The 20530-nt window shown below is 39.2% G+C and overlaps 1 protein-coding gene across 5 annotated transcripts in view; it reads left to right on the forward strand.

Annotated features, from left to right (window-relative positions):
* The window catches only part of ARHGAP44 (Rho GTPase activating protein 44), a 227317-nt gene that overhangs the window by 118656 nt on the left and 88131 nt on the right, over positions 1-20530 (forward strand). For all 5 annotated transcript variants that reach the window (XM_056117918.1, XM_056117919.1, XM_056117922.1 and 2 more), the window contains exons 4-5: positions 4376-4452; positions 11739-11850. In XM_056117918.1, coding sequence (XP_055973893.1) covers positions 4376-4452; positions 11739-11850 — 189 coding nt within the window. The remainder of the gene's footprint in view (positions 1-4375; positions 4453-11738; positions 11851-20530) is intronic.

The raw sequence follows: 20530 nt of genomic DNA on the forward strand, positions 1-20530 counted from the left end.
CCAGCATCCCATATGGTCCCCTGAGCACAGCCAGGGGTAATTCCTGAGTGCAGAGCCAGGAATAATCCCTGTGAATTGCCAGGTGTGACCCCCCCCAAAATACGAATTTTTCAGTTTTTGCTAGATGCTAGTAGTGTTTCCATGCTATAACAACTCAGATTGTCTCTAGACCTTGACAAATGTCTAAGAGGACAAAATCACCTGTTATTAAGAACTAATACATTACTCTGAACTTAAAAAAAAATGTATTCCTGCTTCTATTTGTAAACCACTTCATTCAGTTTTTTTTTTAAAATGTGCTTTAAATAACTTTTAAAACGGTGATAGAAATAGATGCTCTCCTAAGGAAATGTTCTTGTGTCTTCAATCAAGTATCTGGAAATGTGTACCTAAGCATCTTAAGACACTAGAGAATAGAGTCTGAGTGCATTAATAGTGAATTGCTTACTCAAGATTTTGCCAAGAATTTCCCATTTCATTTCAGTTTTTTTTCCAAGAATTTCACATTTCATTTGCAGTTACGACTTAACTCTCACAAGTTAAAGTTATTTTACTGTGATGGTGTGGACATGTCAAAATGTCAGGAGAAGGATACATTTTAGACCCCTTGGATTATTGGGTATTGTTCACACAACTCTTCTAATGTACCCAATTCACCTCCTTTACCTGGTCTTTCCTCAGGAACTACATTAACTTCGACTCCATATCACTTTTTGGTGGCTGGCCATCTATCTGCCCTTCTCCAGCATCTTACCTGGAGATACCTTAGAACAGTGATCTTCAGCCACCAGTCTGTGGACCAGTGCTGGTCTGAGGTAGAGAAAGGTTGGCTCTAACTCTGTCTGTGAACCTAGTAAAGTAGATACTGAACCAAAGTGTAAAAATGCTGAAGGCTGTCTTAGAATACATGTATCTCCAGATATTCAAATCATCTTCTTAAGTTCTGATGACTGAGGCGCTAAAAAAATATTTCCACAGCTTGATTCCTCTCAAGTCCTAAAGTTGTTTGTCAAAAAAATTGATTTATTTTTATTTGAACAAGGTCTTAAAATAAGCCCTGTAATGTTGTACAGACGCCCTTCACATGCATGCTTTGCCCCTGTGCTGCATCTGGCCAAGACTGTAGACAGCCTAGCCCCTCTCCTCCGCCTCTGTCGCTTCAGCCATGTTGGACTCCTTGGGTACTTGTAGTTGGTCATGTTAGTGCCCCTAGTGGACCTTTGTACTTACAGTTTCCTTTGCCTAAAATGTTCTTCCCCAAATCTTCTTGAGATATGTTGACTCTCTTGTTTCAGGTACCTAAAATGTAACATCCCTCTGAGCTGGTTTTCTCCAGTCTTTCTCTATTCCTCACATCAGTACACTCTACCCGTTATGCTACTTCCTATTGTTCGAAGCACTCCTTCATAATTTTTGTGTTTGTTATTTGTCTCCCTATGCTAGATATAATTTCTAAAAGAGCCGTGTCTAGTCCGATTCATCACCAATGTGGCGCTTGTATAGACAATTCATAGATTAATGAATGACTGATATTCTCCATGTAATAACACAGAAGACTCTGAGCTGGATAGACTTCAGTGGCTTTCCACTTAAATATCTGTGTAGCAGTGTTGATAACAGGCCTAAGAATGTGATCCAGTTTTAATTTTGTGTTGAGTGGTTTAATTCTAAAGAGTTTTAAATGCTTGGTCATGCTATCCTTATAGCAGCATGCTTCTGTCTGACTGCTTGTATTTTCTCTCACCTTCTTTTACTGTCGGGGTCCTGGCCAGTCGACCCCAAGCAAACTGGACCCCCCCAGTCACCAGACTTACTCCCTAAAGGGGAGGGAGTGGGTAGGGGAAAAGCCTCTGCCCTGTCCCTCTTCACACCTCCTCCGGATTCCTGGATTCCTGCCAAAGCCACAGAGGCAGGGAGTCTGATGGTCAGTCAAGCAGTTCTCTGTTTATTGGCCCCTACCCAGGGATTCTTTTATACATACACTGGGGGCAGGAGGGGGGGGATCCCACACTGGAGGGGAGGGGACAGGCTACTCTAATAGGGCTCCTACAGTTAATGATTTACATATCCTGCTTTTAGCGCTGGGTTAACAATATGGGTAGGTCTGCACAGTCTTGTCCCTCATTCTCAACCATATCCTGTGGGGAATGCTGGAGAGGCCCCCTGGGTCTTTGTAAACAGGGCTGGCTCTTGTTTCCAGGGGCAGGGGATTTGGTCAAAGTCTCCGGCTAGCTGCTGAGATCCCAACATTTTACTGCCATCTAACATATAGAATTTTTCATTTTAACTATTTTAAATGTACAATTCAAGGCTGGAGAGATAGTATAACACATAAAGTTCTTGCTAACACATATAGAGGCCAGCCTAGGTTCAGTCTGCCCCCACTAACCTCCAGGCACTACCGATGATCCCCCAACCACTTCCAGGAGTGAGCCCTGAACACATACCCAGAAGTAAATTTTGATCACAGCTCAAAATGTGACCCAGACACTCCCCCCCCCCCAGGTATACAGTTCACAACATTTGATATTTAAGGTGTTGGGCAACTGTTGTATTACTTCCACAACATTTTCATCATCAGAAAAGAAAACTGCCTGTCCATTCAGCATTCTTTCCTGTTTTCTTTATTTCCAGTCCCTGATAATCACCAATCTTTCTATGTGGAGGGATTTCTTAATCTAAATATTTGTAGGTAGAATCATACAGTGGTGTTTTTTTTTTAAATTTTTGCTTGACTGATTTTACCTGCATGATTGTTTTTGACTTCCTTTATGTATCAGGACTTCATTCCTTCATTTCTTTTCATGACTAAATAATACTCATTTCTATAATTGTAGCATATTTTGTTTATTCACTTACCTGTTGACAGAACTTTGGGCTATTTATACAATGGCTATTGTGAATTGTGCTGTCATTCATATCCATGTATATGTTTTTGTTTGGCCATTGGGGCTTAGTTATATTTGAGTATATACCCAAGATTGAGCTGGAGTGATAGCATAGTGGGTAGGGCATTTGCCTTGCACGTGGCTGAACTTGGTTTGATTCCTCCGCCAATTTCAGAGAGCCCAGCAAGCTACTGAGAGTATTCTGCCCGCATGGCAAAGCCTGGCAAGCTACCCATATTCAATATGGCAAAAACAGTAACAACAAGTCTCACAATGAAGACGTTACTGGTGCCCACTCAAGCAAATCTATGAACAACGGGAGGACAGTGCTACAGTGCAGTGCTACCCAAGATTAGAGTTGTTATGCCAGGTAGTAAAATTTTTTAACCTATTAAACTACTGCCACTTAAGTTTCTATAGAATTGTGCTATTTCACAATTCTACCAATGATGTATACAGACCTACACTTCTCACACTCAAGAATATTTTTGTTTTTAAAAGGTATGCATTATAATATTTTCATGGCCAGCCTAGTGAATGGTATCTTATTATGGCTTTGCTATTCTTTTAATTACTAATTTAAACACTTTTTATTGTGCTTATGGGTCATTTTTGTATTTTTGGAGTGTGCCTACATTTGGATGCTGTCTATTGTAATTATGTGTGAGCTTCTCTCTTGTTTTAAAACAAGAACCTCATGGTCTCTTGTTTAAAAAAAGGGATGGGAGCTAGAGTGATAGCACAGTGGGTAGGGCATTTGCCTTGTACGCAGTCAACCCGGGTTCGATTCCCAGCATCCCATTTGGTCCCCCAAGCACCGCCAGGAGTGACTCCTGAGTGCAGAGCCAGGAGTAACCCCTGTGCATCACTGGATTGGACCCAAAAAGCAAAAATAAATAAAATAAAATAAATTTAAAAAGGGACAATACATTTATTGGATATTGGATTGGCTTTTAGAAATTAAAGGTTTTGTGTAAATTTTTGGTTACATAACATTGAAGTCTTGTCCATTTTTCCTTGTTAATATTCCACTTTATTTTAAAATTCAGCATAAAATTCGGTTTATTTTCTAAATTAGCAACTTGAATTCAGCTTTATTCTGAATTCTGACATATCTGACACATCATTGTATCCTGTAGCTTTGTAGCACTGTCCTCCCATTGTTCGATTTGCTCAAGCAGGCACTAGTAACATCTCTATTGTGAGACTTGTTACTGTTTTTGGCATATGGAGTATGGATAGCTTGCCAAACTCTGCCCTGAGGGCAAGATACTCTTGGTAGCTTGCCGGACTCTCTAAGGCAAATGCCCTACCTGCTGTGCTGTTTCTCCAGCCCCATTGTATCCTATGAATGTTAATTTAAACATATTTGAATGAGTGTTTTTCTTAGCTAATATGCTTTCCATGCAAATATTTGACTTTTAACTGTTGTTAGCATAAGCAGATGACTTTTAAAGTGGTTTTCATTGCATTTTCCCCTCTTTCAGAAAAAATTGCCTTTGACAACATTGGCTCAGTGTTTGATGGAAGGGTCTGCTATCCTGGGAGATGACACTCTTCTTGGGTAAGATGATGCCATGCATTGGTGTGTGCCAAATCTATGGAAGTCCCTCTCCTTAATGAGAATGGAGCCTAAAAATGCTCTGGAAAACTCAGGTTCCTAAAGTCTGGCTGAAGCTGCAACATTGAAAAAACGTTGCCAGTGAAAAATTAGAAACTATACCTAAATTCATTTATTGTCTGTGCATCAAAAAATCTCCCACATGAAGAAATTACCCAAAATTGCTGGAAAAACCCTTGAAGTCTGTGGGGCTTTAGCAGAAGTATAAATTAAGCTCAGTGTCAGATGTCAGAATTTATAGGATTCACAGAGGAATAACCTGTGCTGATTTTTTGCCTAGATAATTGTATTTTATAAACGAAATAAAATTGTCAAGAGACAAAAAACAACAGGTAGGAGAAAAAAAAAACAATAGGAGAATTAGTATATCAATTCTAAAAATAACAGAAAAACATAAAAAATTGTAAATTTTATGTAAAATTAACTTTAAAATATTGACAGAAGTCCTTTATAGAAGAATTAATTTAACTTGCCAAATCAGGGAAAAAACAAATAATAATAATTTTTAATTAAAATTCTGTCACTGTCCTCCCATTGTTCATCGATTTGCTCGAGCGAGCCCAGTAACATTTTGAGACTTGTTACTGTGTTTGGCATATTGAATATGTCACGGGCTTGCCAGGCTTTGCAGTGCAGGCGAGATACTTACGGTAGCTTGCTGGGCTCTTCAAGAGGGGCGGAGGAATCTATCCCTAGTCAGCCGCGTGCAAGGCAAATGCCCTACCCGCTGTGCTATCGCTCCCAACTGGAGCCCTCTCGGAGAGCCCGGCAAGCAACTGATGCTATCTCGCCCTCACAGCAAAGCCTGGTAAGTTACCCGTGACATATTCAATATGTCAAACACAGTAACAACAAGTCTCACAACAGAGACATTACTAGTCCCACCGAGCAAATCGATGAACAACAGGTGGACATTGCTACAAAGCTACAATTAAAATTATCCTGAAATGTTTTTGTATTTCATTACAGTGCTTAGTGGATATGTTGAACACAAATGGAGAGTATTTGAACTTGAAAACATCTGAAATTTTGCATCCTTGAATGAGTAAATGAAGTATAAGGGATAAGACTATACATAAAATTGAGAGGCATTAATAATAGTGGTTCTTGCACTGATTACTAGTGGTAGTTTATAGGGTGATGAAGAAAATAGAAAAAAAATTATGATTGACTTTTTTCTTGCCAAGATTTGAAGAGAAAACATCTTTAAATTTAAGAAACAGAATTTCTTGACCTAGCGTGACTTTTTGTTAAAATTCCTCCCTACATACGTTATTATAAAACAGTTACAAGTGAAAAGAGAGACATTTAAAATAAATAAAAAGATAAGTAGGGTTAGAGAGACAGCTCCATGGGCTGAGATCGTGCTGGGTCCTTGGCACTGCATAGTCTCCTCAGGATTGCTTAGCAGACCCTGAGCATAGAGCCAGACATGGCCTGAACACAAAAAGAAAAGAAGAAAGAAAAAGATAATTATTTATAAAGAACCATTAGACTTTTAACAGACCATTCACCAGCCAAAATAAATATCAGGAAAAAGTGGTGTAGTATCTTTACTTATTGTACAAAAAATAATAAGAAAGGATTATATGATAAAATGCGATAGCACAGCAGGTAGGGCGTTCGCCTTACAAGCGGCCAACATGGCCGACCCGAGTTCGATTCCTCCGCCCCTCTCGGAGAGCCCGGCAAGCTACCGAGAGTATCCGATATGCCAGACACAGTAACAACAAAGTCTCCAATGGAGACGTTACTGGGCCCGCTCGAGCAAATCGACGATCAACGGGAGGGCCTTTATATGATAAAATAAGCCATACTCAAAATTCAAAGGAAAAGTCTTCATATAAGTATCTATGGAAGTTGCTACTTCATTTTTCTTACAGAAAGAACTAATTAGAGTTTTATGAAATAGTTTCCACCCAGAAGCAGAGTAACTTTAAAAAAAAATGAGTAGGGGCTTGAGGATATGTCTCAGTTCTGAAGAGCCTGGCTGGCTTACCTGAGGTCGCAAATTTAATCCTTCACCCCTCACCATATCACAAAATGTGATCCACTACAATTAAGTGTGCGACCACTCCCCCCTCCCCCCCCCACACACACATGCACGCATGCACCATGACCAAATGTTCATGTGTTATAACCATGTACATGAGTACTGTCATGAGTATGCAGTTCCTGCTGCATCACCGTTACCAACACCCCATCATAAAAGAGACAATAAGCAGGTGGGAAAAAGGTGGTCATTTGTATAGGGTTGAAAAACCATCCAGTTCTCTCTACCCACTTTTGGTCTTTTGACTGGAACCCTGCAAATTCAGCAGATAAAAGACAGATTTACAAGAGAAATGTATATACATTTTTATTAACATATATAATTTTATGTAATTTTATACATTGGAAAACTTAGATGAATGACTTAAAGGGGTGACTAGAACATGTTTATACACAATCTTAACACAGAGTGGTAATTTTTAGGTATATAACAAGAAAGGAAATTTGATTTTTTTTTGAAAAATTTGAGCAAGTCATAGGAAAGCAAACACAGAACTAATGAAAAATTTATAATGTGTGTTCCTCAGGACAATCTTTAGCTTGAAAAGGAGCTAGCATAGTTTCTAGTGAAACTTAAACTTAACTTAGAGTAAAAAGTGAGAAGACACCTATAAAATTCACCCTTCTTTTAGGAACATCGTGGGAGGGCAGAGAGCTCATTCTACATCTGCTTATCTCAGTTCAAAATAAACTAGGCCACAATTACCCATTATTGTGGTGACATATTCTGTGACATATTCATTATAAATAAATAAAGAGGGGCTAGCAAGTTAGTAAAGTGGGGAGAGTGCTGGCTTGTACATGGCTGACCTGGGTTCGGTTCCTGACACCTTGTATGGCCCCTTGAGCCTGTCATGATTGATCCCTGAGTGCAGAGCCAGGAGTAAGACCTGATTACCATCAGATATGTCACAAAAACCAAATTTTTAAACAGAAAAGAAATATAAACTTTTAAAAATTACAATATAACAATAGTTAATTTGTGTGTGTGTCGGGGGGGAGATTTAAAGCAAAGTGAAACCTAAAATGCCATAAAATCACAGCATTAAATATTGAAAATGTAATCAGTATTTCAAACTCCTGTATTGTTTAAAAGGAGAATAAAGTTATTAAAAAATCAGGTGTACCCATTTGTAAAGAATAACTATAACTAGAAATAAAATGCATAATTTTAAAACTAATTTAAGAATCAAGAAAATGAAGTAGAAAAAAAGTTTATGGCATGTATTGAAAGAGAAAAATAATAGGAAAAATAGAATAAAAATAGATAATGCAAATTACTGCATATCTGTACATGTATTTGTGATCATAATGGATTGGACTGCTTATATAGGATCTCAAGTAGAAAAACAAAATCCATTGTATTCTGCATCTTAAAATATGCCTAAATCATAATGACACAACAAACAAGAAAGTAGATAGAGGAGGGCCCGACAGCTAAATTAAAGGGCTGCCATGCGTGTCATGCATGCAGGAGTACGAGGCTCATTCTGCACCTCATTATTTTATGAGCACTGATGGAGTGACCCCAGAGCACCAATCAGAAAATGACCTCCAGTATATCTCAGTGTGACCCCAAACAAAAAACAAAATAAATGAAGGAAGAAAGTAAAGAGATGGAGGAGTGGGGAGTTTCTAGGTAAAGATAGCAGACTGAATACATACATCTAGTCTGTGCTTTTCTAAAGTCCACTACGAGGAAAGGTATGTTTTTCTTAAAATATACGTTGTCACACGTATTGGAAAAAGAGAAGCAGGACAACAGCAACAACATTCTGTGAGCTGCAGAGCATGTGCTGACTGGAAACTGTCCTTTGTACATCCCCAAAAGCTGACTCCCATCTGAAGTAGGGTAAGCAATAGAGCCAACATCCTTCATCCTTCATCCTTCACTCACTCAGAGGGCACAATAATCGCAGCACCAGGAATCTCTGAAATAGTCCATCTTTGGGGCTGAATAGTGATACCACAAATGTAAGTTGAATTATAGTCAAGCGCCATGAGTCACTCAAACCTAGTCCTTCTCCACACCCCTGGGAGACTGTCTAAATAGAGTGAGAAATTGAAATACTTCCAGACTTGCCGAAAGCAATGGTGTATACTAGATTATTGAGCAGTAAATTCAAAATTCTGAAGGATTATGACGCTCAAAGAGACTTTGATATCCTGCCTATCATTTCATCTGTAATACGTGAAGATATTTTTTCTAGTTGCGAGTCAATAGCTATTTTTTAATTATAAACTAACATTAAAAATATATAGCTAAATATCACCAGAAGCATCGAGACAACGCAAAGATGAACCTAGAACTTAAGAAGTGACATTTACATCAAAAATAAAAAGTAATTTGAATTTATGGCACTCATATGTGTAAATATATGGAATTACAAATAAATTTAAATAGATCCTATTACAAAAATAATGAAAGACTATCATATTTCACCTATAATTTATTTATAGTATTTACAATATAATGGGCTGGAGTGATAGCACAGCAGTAGGGCATTTGCCTTGCACGCAGCCAACATGGCTGACCCGAGTTCGATTCCTCCACCCCTCTCGGAGAGCCCAACAAGCTACCGAGAGTATCTCACCCCCACGGCAGAGCCTGGCAAGCTCCCCGTGACGTATTCGATATGCCAGACACAGTAACAACAAAGTCTCCAATGGAGATGTTACTGGGCCCGCTCGAGCAAATCGATGAACAATGGGAGGGCCTTTTATTTACAATATAATAATAAATATAATGTTTACTTATAAATAAATTTACTTAGAAATTTCTACTGTATAATCATTGCACTGTTATTTTCTCGGTACAAAAATTGGTTGATAAACTTAAAAAAAAACTTCAAATAATGATTGTATCTGACCTTTTTGCAAAAAAAATCACTATAAAATATATAATTATGCATTGAAATAATTATGCATTGAAATTTGGTATGGATAGTCACTTTATGAAAGAAGGACCCTAAACAACATGAATAATGTAATGATAACCAGTTTCACCAGTAGTCAAGGAATGTGGATTAGAACCAAAGTTAGATGACATCTCTTATCTTCCAGCTTAGCAGAAACTACAGTATTTCACAGTACCAAGAGCTGTAAGAGAGAAGAACTCTGATTCTACTGGTGATAGTGAAGGTAACATAATCACTTTGGGGAGCAGTATTCTAATAATCTAGAAAAAAGTATGCATATTAGCTTCTCTTTGCACAGAGAAATTCATATACATTTAGAGAAAGACTGTAAAAGTATATATACTGCAACATTGAATGTTAGAGCCAAAGTATATTGATGATGGGAAGGGTTAATAAGTGGTAGTATTTGTCTAAGAAATAGCTCAGTGGGATTTGATCCCTAGTTGGCATGTCCCGTGAGGACCATCAAGAGTCGCCCACAGCACTGGCAGAAGAGGCCCCAAAATAAAAAAAAAAAAAGGTAGTATATGCAAAATGAAATTATATAAAGCAAAACAACCTAATTGTACATGACTAAAGACAACTGATCCTTATTAAAGAGGAAATATGTTTTATAACTTTAGTAATTATATAAATTATTAAAACATTTTATGTTAATTTCAGTTAACATGCTACTATGTAAAGGGTGGTCTACTTATATAACTTACAGGAGAAATTGACATTTTTACATATTACAATCTCAGAAATAATGCTTCAGTTTTTACTGTTTCAACTTTTTATTTACTCATTATTAAAGTATTGGAATTATTTTTATTCCTATTTTCCAATGGATAAACACCTGTTCATGCTATATTACATAAGCTTTCATGGTTTAAGGGCAAGAGATTTCTATCTACTAGAACCTATTGAAATTAAGTTTTTTTTTGAGTTTGAAGATGCTTACTCTGGTATCTATTTTAGCTAATTTCTTGAATGCACTCAGAAAAGATAGATGTGTGTCTCTTTTGATGCTTGTGAAATCATCCTCTCTGAATATACTCTCTCTACATTGCTCTTAGATTTGCACATCACTTCCCCAACCCTTTCCCCAAGGCACATAGTAAGTACTCAGTATCATTTATCAAACTGATGATTCCAGAAATGAAAGCAGATAGAACAAGTTTTCTATAACTGTACCTCATGGTGTTTCACTAATAAAAAATAAATAAATAATTTTTTAAAAAAAGCAAATAGAGCAAGTTTTAACACCTCAATTCATCTCCACATTTTATTCTAAATTCACTAGTTAATTTATTTTATTTTTTATTTTAAAATTTTTATAAAGTTGTTCACATAATTTATTAAATTTAATATTCTAACACCAATTCCACTACCATTACACCTTACCACCACCATATTCTGATGTTTCCACCCTGACCCTCAAAACCTGTCCCCAAAGCCAGATCTAAATAATTTATTTTATACTACTTGTTATGAATAATCTGCTAAAAATGATTCAAAAAATTTTCCTTAGAGGAAAGTGTATGAAGATTGTTGTATTTTACCCTGGAGCAATTAAGCCTTTGTATAAGAGATAATAAGATGTTGATAACAGGTTGAGTCTTGTGTGCATATATGTGTGTGTGTGTGTGTGTGTGTGTGTGTGTGTGTATTTTTTTTGAGGTTGGTTGCTTTTTTACACCACATCAAATGTGGTGTTCTATTCTTGATACATCAGTGGTGAAGAGTTTGAGATATTGCTCCAGGAATTCTAAAATTTTTAATACGGTGATATAGCTAAGGTTAATTTAATTTTTTTTCTTTAACTGGATGATGACTTTGGGGTACGGAGGTGTCACTACAGTGTGTTGCTCTTGTATTACTCTCTTCTAAGAGATTTATTTGTGAGTCTCTGGATCATGACTATTAATGAGCTTATAGGGCACCAGAGGCAAGTTCAGAGACATGACTGCCAGGCTCCTGCATGCACAGGGAGCTGCAGGGAGGTCCTGGGTTTTTCAGTAGATTCCCTCATGGATGAGGCTTGTCTGAGCTGGTGGAAATTGGTTGTGAGTATGATGGCAATTGGGTTCTGAAGGGATTTGGCTAACTGGACTCTTTTGGAACATGTGGGGGGACTTATCCCCCCACCCTAGGTTGCCCCTGAAGAGACAGACCCTGATGAGGTACAGGGTATGGAGTCATCTCTGTAGCATGGTGATGAGTGATACATTTCTTTCTATGGTATTTAGTATGATTTTTTTCCCCCTTCTGTTACAGGAAAATGCTCAAACTCTGTGGAGAGACAGAGGACAAGTTGGCTCAGGAACTGATTCATTTTGAATTGCAAGTAGAGAGAGATGTGATTGAGCCCCTATTTTTACTGGCTGAAGTAAGTAAGAAATAGGAATGAGGTGGCGCCTAAGTGAATAGGAGAGCACAAAGCAGTAAACTCTTGTCATTCTGCTTTTAGACTTCTTACTGTTCCCTATTGTCTCCCTCTGTTATGACTCTGTTCTTCACTGGGTAGTACTCCCCAGCCACATGGCCACGCTCCTCAGTATAGCTGCTCTTAGTCAGCTATTTGCTGCCTTCTTTGACTCACTTATCTTTATTGGTATTCCGTTTGCTAAAACAACAATGCTGTAAGTATTCCCTTCTTCCCAGCAAAATTTTTCCCATGTTTATGACTTCTGCCCTCCTCCACCTCAAATTGTTGGTAAAATGAACAGAGGAATGACTGTCCCTTCTTGCAGGGTAGGATGGGGACCTGCACTGGAACACGAAACCCAATTCCAAAGATTCTTGCATTTCAAAGGACAGTAAAGACAACTATGAACTTTAGTATCTCTGTGAAGATTCTGCTAACTTCAACCAAGTGAAATTTTATTAGTAAAGAAATGTTGGTCCACCAGTGTTGCATGAATATTCATTCAGTTGGAGGTGCTGAGACAAGGAACTTGAGAGAAATTATATTCATAGAGGATCACTGGACTTGCTCTAATTCTGTGACAAAAGGCAGAGCATCCTGATGTCTCCTTTTATTGATCATCATACCTCTAAAGGGCACAATATGATGCCATAATCAAAAGAAGTTACAGAAAGAACATTGAGACAGGCATGTATTGTTTCCTTGCATCTGCAGATCAGTGGATCAAAACCGAAACCAAAAGCTTTCCTGGGCTAGAAGCACCCAAAATCTACATCCTAAAGACTAGGCTGAGCTAGCACCTGGAATCTATGTCAAGGATCAGACTGGGCTAGCACCTGAAATCTGCATGTCAAAGACAAGCCAGGCTTCTGTGAGAAAAGGAAAACTGCCTTTTTCAATAAACTGAAATTTATGAAATTATTTACTGAAGGCAGCTTAAAGGAAAAGATACTCACCTTCATCCAAACCAGTCAGGACACACGAGAAATTTTGCCTATGTTCCTGCCCATTGTGCGGTGCAGTCTGCATGGGCTCATCCTGAGATTGCTCAGTCCAGCCTCAACACACCAGGACCCAAGCAATTACAATGGAAAGTACAAGAAAGTATAACCCTTGCACAGGGCTAAACCGGATTTGATCTCTGGCCCTCTAGATGGTTGCCTGGGTGCCCTGCCAGGAGTGGCTCCTGAGTTCAGAGCCAGAAGTAAGCCCTGCTGGTGTGCCCTCCACTAAAAAACAAGGTGGGGTGGGGAGAAGGGGAGAGATGTTTGTATACCATGACAATACATAAAAAAATGTCCAGAACAACAGCACAGTGGTAGGGCATTTGCCTTGTATGCAGCCAGCGTGGCCCAGTTCGATTCCTCTGCCCCTCTCGGAGAGCCTGGCAAGCTACCAAGAGTATCTCGCCCGCAAAGCAAAGCCTGGCAAGCTCCCCGTACATATGCAATATGCCAAACACAGTAACAACAGGTCTCAAAATGGAGATGTTACTGGGCCCGCTCAAGCAAATATTGATGAACAACGAGACGACAGTGACAGTGACTCTAAAAACATATAACCTAAACTATAATAATTTAAAAAGATACATTTTTGAGAGCCTGGAGAGATGGTTCAGGGGTAAGGTGTTTGTCTGGAATCTGACCAACCTGGGTTTAATCCCTGACACCACATGGGGTCCCCTGAGTCCCATGAGGAGTGATCCCTGAGCACAGAGGCAGGAGTAAGCCCTGAGAACCTCCAGGTGTGGCACAAAAACAAAGATTAAAAAAAAAAGCAAAAAACACGTTTGAGAAGCCTTTTCTTTTTTCTCCCTGAACACTTCTTTATAATTTATTTAAGTGCTAGTACAAAACCTACTAAATGCTTCCCATGTAACCGCCATGTGGAAAGCTCACATCTGCACAGTTTAGTAGCCATTAGGTAGTATCATGCACAATTGAGTGCTAACTCTAACTTAATATAACTCAAAACCTAATTTTCAATTTGTTTCTCATTTTATTCATTGAATAAGATGAATTGAAAACAATTGAATTGAAATAATGTTTTTAATTGAAACTAATGTTCCACATGTGACTCAGGGTTACCATTATCAGGCAACGTTTTTTCCAGACCTTTGTTTTCCAGAGTGTGCTGGAACAATACAGCAGAGAGTTAGTAACCTCAAGTGCAAATGGGAATTGCTTGTTTGCTACAAGAAGGTATGAGTAAAGAAATTCTTATATGCCTGTATTTAAAGGCAAACTTTGACTTTTTTTTTACTTTTAAAAAATATGGGGATCATAGAGATATTACAGAGATTTGAGTACTTTCCTTGCATGCAGCGAATTCTGATTCAATCCCAGCACTGCATATAGTCCCCTAATACCAACTGAAGTAATCCCTGAGCACAGAGCCAGGAGTAAGCCATGAGTACTTCTAGGTGTGGCCCCAAGCATCCACCCAATTTTTTTATGAATGTACTACCTGTCCACTGTGTATACATAATAGTATATTCCATTAGATGGAAACGTGTTATTTTGATTTTTAATTAGAGTGATAGCGTAGTGGGTAAGGTTGCACACAGCCGACCCAGGTTCAATTCCTCCGCCCCTCTCAGAGAGCCAGGCAAGCTACTGAGAGTATTTTGCCTGCACGGCAAAGACTGGCAAGCTACCAGTGACATATTAGATATGCAAAAAAAAAAAGAAGTAACAACAAGTCTCACAATTTATTGTGAGACGTTACTGATACCCGCTCGAGAAAACTGATGAACAATGCGAGGACAGTGCTATCGTGCTATACATGAGGTAATGTGGTTTATAATAGTGTTAATCCTTCTACTTTTGACATGCAATGCTACTGTATCACCATCATCAGTGCAAAATTTGCCAGCACCCTCCATCACCGTTAATTCCCCTTAATCTGCTCTATTCCTCCCTCCCAAATCTAACTTGGTGACTTCTTTCTGCTAGAGTTCAAGGGTTTTTTTTTTCCATTGGACACTGCATATTCTTTAGCTTTGTTTCTTTATATACCACATAAAGGATATTTATTTAATAATTTATTTAAATTATTTATTTATTTAATAATTTTCCGGATACCTTAAATATCCTTAAATATCCAACCCACACGGCAGAGCCTGGCAAGCTATCCGTGATCTATGCCAAATAGACCAAATTGATATGCCAAATCCAGTAATAAATGGATCTCATTCCCCTAGCCCTGATTATGCAGAGTCGAGAAGGATATGGAAGGAGAAGCTGATAAAACACCAAGGCAGACATGGGCTGCCAAAATGCAGAAAAACAAAAATGATTGTCTGTACTTTTAATGCTCGTACGCTGGCATCTGCTGCATCCATTGAAGACCTTATGGTACAAGCACGAAAGATCAAGTACGACATCATTGGTCTGACCGAAACGAGAAGACATCAATCCCATCATGCTGTTTTCGACACTGGAGAAGAACTGTTCCTTGGAACATGTGATAAAAGAGGCGTCGGTGGTGTCGGTATCCTTGTCAACACAAACTTAGTCACAAGCATTGATTCATTTGAATGCCTAACAACCCGAATCGGACGATTACATTTGAATAAATGTGGCTCACTACCGGCAGTTTCTATCTTTGTTGTCTACGCACCAACATCCAGTTATGGTGAAAAAGAAACTGAGAAATTCTACATGGAGCTGGAGAAATTCTATAAAGAAGATCACACCTTCTACAAGATCATTGTCGGTGATTTTAATGCCAAGATAGGACCAAGAAGATCAGTCGATGAACTCCACATCGGAACCCATGGCCTGGAATGGAACGAACAAGGTGACAGACTGTCTGAGTTCATCATGTCAACCAAAACCTTCCATGGTAACTCACAATTCCAAAAGGCTGAATCTAAACGTTGGACATGGGAGTCTCCCGATGGACGGTTCCACAATGAAATAGACCACATCATATTCAATCGGCGGTTTTGCCTAACCGATGTTGCTGTTGTCCCAAAATTCCAAACGGGATCAGACCACCGTCTTCTTCGTGCAAAATTCTACCTCACAGAACGAGGAGAAAACAATGCAAGGTTTAAGAAGAAGACTCCCAGAACAACCACCAACTGGGAACTCTTTGGCTCTGTTGCAGCAACATGGGAAGATGCCGTCATTGACAACATTGATGAGGAATACGATCGAATGATTCAGCACCTCCATGATTGTGCAAGGAATGCCAAGAGAGAGATAACCACAAAAAACCGTCTTTCTTCGAACACTCTTGAACTTATTCGCCAACGTGGCGTGGCACGTGCCTCAGGCAACCACAAGCAAACGTCCGAACTGGCAAAACAGTGCAGAAAAGCCATCAAGGATGACCTCAAAAACAGGAGAGCAGCAGTACTGGTAGATGCAGCAGAAGCTGGGAAAAACATTCGTAATGCCCGCCTGTCCTTCACCAACTACAAAACCAAGATGACTGCCCTCCGACATCATGATGGATCTATCACATCTTCCAGAAGGGCAATGGAGAAGATTATTCATGACTTCTACTCAGATCTCTTTAATAGCCACATCCACTTGCCCACATACCACATACCACATGATGGATATGTCGTTCCCAATGTTCTCCCTTCCGAAATCCAACATGCCATCTCGTCGGTAAAGAAACAAAAAGCACCTGGCCCAGACAAGATCAGACCTGAACACCTGAAGAACTTACCATCAGTACTCATCAATACATTAGCTCGACTCTTCACACGCTACCTGTCTGAATGCAAGGTTCCATCCCAATGGAAAACCAGCAAGACTGTACTACTATACAAGAAAGGAGACATCCACGACATTGGCAACTATCGCCCAATCTGCCTATTGTCTGTCATCTACAAACTATTCACTCGAGTCATCCTGAATAGGATTAGCAGAACACTAGATGAAGGACAACCATGTGAACAAGCTGGATTCCGAAAAGGATTCAGTACCATCGACCATATCCACACAATAACCAAGCTCATTGAGGTATCTCGGGAGTTCAAGATGCCGCTCTGTCTAACGTTCATTGATTTAAAGAAGGCCTTTGATTCTGTTGAGACGGAAGCGGTCATGGAAGCCCTAGCCAATCAGGGCGTACAAACTCAATACATCAGGATCCTTCGTGAGCTCTATTGCGGATTCACTACCAAGATCTCACCATTCTACAAAGAAGTAATCATCCATATCAAGAGAGGGGTTCGGCAGGGTGATACCATTTCACCAAAACTCTTCAGTGCCACCCTCGAGAACATCATGCGACGACTAGAATGGGAAAACATGGGAGTGAAGATAGATGGTCGGCAACTACACCACCTCCGCTTTGCTGATGACATCGTTCTAATAACACCAAACATCAGCCAAGCAGCACAAATGGTTGCGGACTTTGACCGTGAGTGTGGAAAGGTTGGACTACAGCTGAATCTTACGAAGACAATGTTTATGAGAAACAGCCTTGTTCCTGACGCTCCATTCGCTCTCAATGGAACCACCATCTCCGAATGCAACAGTTATATATACTTAGGTCGAGAAATCAACATGATGAATGACCTGGCACCTGAGTTACGCAGGAGGAAGAGAGCGGCTTGGAATGCCTTCAAGAGCATTGAAGAAATAACTAAAAGGACAAAGAACCTCCAACTACGAGCACATCTCTTTGATTCCACTATTCTTCCTGCATTAACATATGCCTCAGAGACCTGGACCCTACGAAAACAGGATGAGAACACTATTCGGGTCTCTCAAAGAGGAATCGAAAGAACTATGCTTGGAATATCACGATTCACTCAAATGAGAGATAGAATCCGGAGTTCTGATCTTCGTCAACGCTCAAGAATCAGAGACGCTGTCTCATTTGCCAAGACATCAAAAATCAGATGGGCTGGACATGTAATGAGGTTTACAGACAACCGCTGGACTAGAGCCATTACTGATTGGATTCCACGAGACATCAAAAGATCACGTGGACGCCCACCTATAAGATGGTCAGACTTCTTCGTCAAGACCCTAAATGATCGGTTTGAGGCTCTACATGTTCCTAAAACGAACAGATACCATTGGGCTACGCTAGCACGCAACCGTGATGAATGGAGACGTTACTGGCACCCGCTCGAATAAATCGATGAATAACGGGGATTAAGTGATTAAGTGATAAAGGATATTAAACATTTATTCATCTCCCTTAACATACATTGTTTATTGTAATCAATTGTATAATTGCTGCATACTTTATTTTAGTTCAAAAATGAGGTTATAATTTTTCCTCATAAATCATGGAAGATTTGTCATGCTACATAAAAGGTAAACAGAACTCCATTGTGTTTGCTAGTAGCATATGGGTGCATGTTAGTCTTCTTTAGCATTTGCAAGTTGGAATCTAGAATTCTCAGCACATGGACATTGTCATGTGTGAACAAACCCCTTAAAGTCACTTGTGCTATTCATTCAATGACTATATTATGAGCAGTAATAATCATTTTAAATTCCTTTAGTATTAAGAAATCATCCTTGGAATTGTTATACACATAGGTAATTAAGAGTAGGTCCATTTGCCACATGAAATAATATCGAAAAATTTAAAAAAAAAAACGGAAACCTCAAAATATGCTCAATGTATCTGAAAATGGTGCATGATGGCAGAGCTGTGAGGTAAGCCCTTATTGTTGGCTGCAGCCAGAGGTGTTCAGAGGTTACTCCTGACTATTTTCAGGGGTAAATCCTGTCAGGGCATGGGGACCTTATGAGAGTCAGGGGGTTGATTTTGATTTAGCCACAATGCAAGGTAAATAGCCTACCCATAGTACTATTGCCACGGGCCCATAAAATACATTTTGTATCAGTGACCCTTAGGATGGAAGGGCAAACAATGAAACCAAGATATTGGTGCAGAATCTTCAAATAAAGATTAAATTTTGTCTTTGATATAAGACCTGAATCTACATGGTACATACAGGAACTCTCCATGGCAGAACTCTCCATGACAGAAGCTAGAGGCATGTTTAATGATGAAATGCCACTGACCGAGCAAGTGAAAGAAAAGATAAACAAATGGGGTTACATTAAATTAAGAAGCATCTGCACCGCAAAGGAAATTATGAACACAATTATTTGTCCACCACTTATAAAGCATTAATATCAAAGACACAGAACTTTACAAGAAAAGATATTCAACCCATCAAAAATGGGAAGAAGAGATGAACAGAAACTCCCTCAACTAAAAATGGACCCCAAAAGACATATACAAAATGCTCTGTATCACTGGTCATCAAACAGAAATGAGATATCATCTAACTAGACTGACACTCATCATGAAGAACAACCGTTGTTGGTGTTTATGAAGGGAAAGGGACCCTCCTTCACTGTTGGTGGGAATGTTGACTAGTCCAGCCTTTTGGGAAGATAATTTGGACATTTCTGAACAATACAGAAAAGACATCTTTGTTCATTGCAGCACTAGTCACAAGAGACCAAACTTGGAAACAATTCAAGTGCCCAAGAACAGATGGTTGGATATAGAAGCTCTGGTACATAAACACAACTAATTACTACTCAGCCTTAAGAAAAGATAAAGTCATAAAATTTGCTGATACATAGGTGGATCTGGAAAGTATCGTGCTGGATAACATGATTCAGAGGTAGAAGGAGAGATACTCCTTAAATCCCATGTATGAATGATGTAACTCATATGTGATATATAAAGAAACAGTAGATTAATAACTAATGCCCAAATGCAATATAAATAAAGAGCAGGTGAACTGGTCTTTAGTAGGAAGCTTGCCATGAGTAATGGGGGCAGGGGGTGAGGAGGGAGGAGAGAGGCCAGGGAAGGGACTGCTACAGCAGTGATGGAGGGAAGTAGTTGCTGGGGAGGACTGGATGACTGGATGCCAAGAGATGGTGTAGTGATGTGCATGGTACCAGAGCCGTAACAGTATTGTAAACCACCATGTCTAATACGAAAAAGAAAAAAGTGCCTGCCCTGTAGGCAAGCAGTGGACAGAGGGAAAACAGAGATATTGGTGGAGGTAAGTGGCACTGGTGAAAGCAATGGTGTTGGAGCATTGTACACCTGAAACTGAATCATGAATAACTTTTTAACTTTGTGATTCACAGTGATTCAATTGAAAAATAAAAAATAAAATTTTGTAAATCTGTACTTTACACATTGTAGTAAATTTTCTCAGGTGTCATATTTATAAGCTGTAATTCAGTTATAACTAATCGTTAAGTTTATGCCTTTTTGTTTTGGGGCCACACCCAGCAGCACTCAGGGATTACTCCTGTCTCTGTACTCAGGGATTACTTTTGGCAGGACTTGGGGGACCATATGGGCTGCCAGGGATCAAACTCAGTTTGGCCACATGCAGAGCAAGCACCTTGTGTGCTGTACTGTGTCTCCAGACTAGAAAAATGTTGGCTAAATTGTCATGAAAAAATGATTTGTGATGATTTGGACTAGTTATTTTTAACATACTTTCATACATTCTAATCTTGCACCAAAAAGTTTAGTAATTAATGTCAGCACAATCAGTTTCATATAATGGACCCACCCCACTTTTTTGTGAAAAATGTTTGCATAAAATTGATGCCTGTCACCCTTAGTTTCAATTGAAGTTATAGCAAAAGGCTTTCATCTTTTATAACTGAATATT

The sequence above is a fragment of the Sorex fumeus genome, unplaced genomic scaffold, assembly GCF_029834395.1.
Source record: "Sorex fumeus unplaced genomic scaffold, SorFum_2.1 ptg000036l, whole genome shotgun sequence".
Taxonomy (NCBI): domain Eukaryota; kingdom Metazoa; phylum Chordata; class Mammalia; order Eulipotyphla; family Soricidae; genus Sorex; species Sorex fumeus.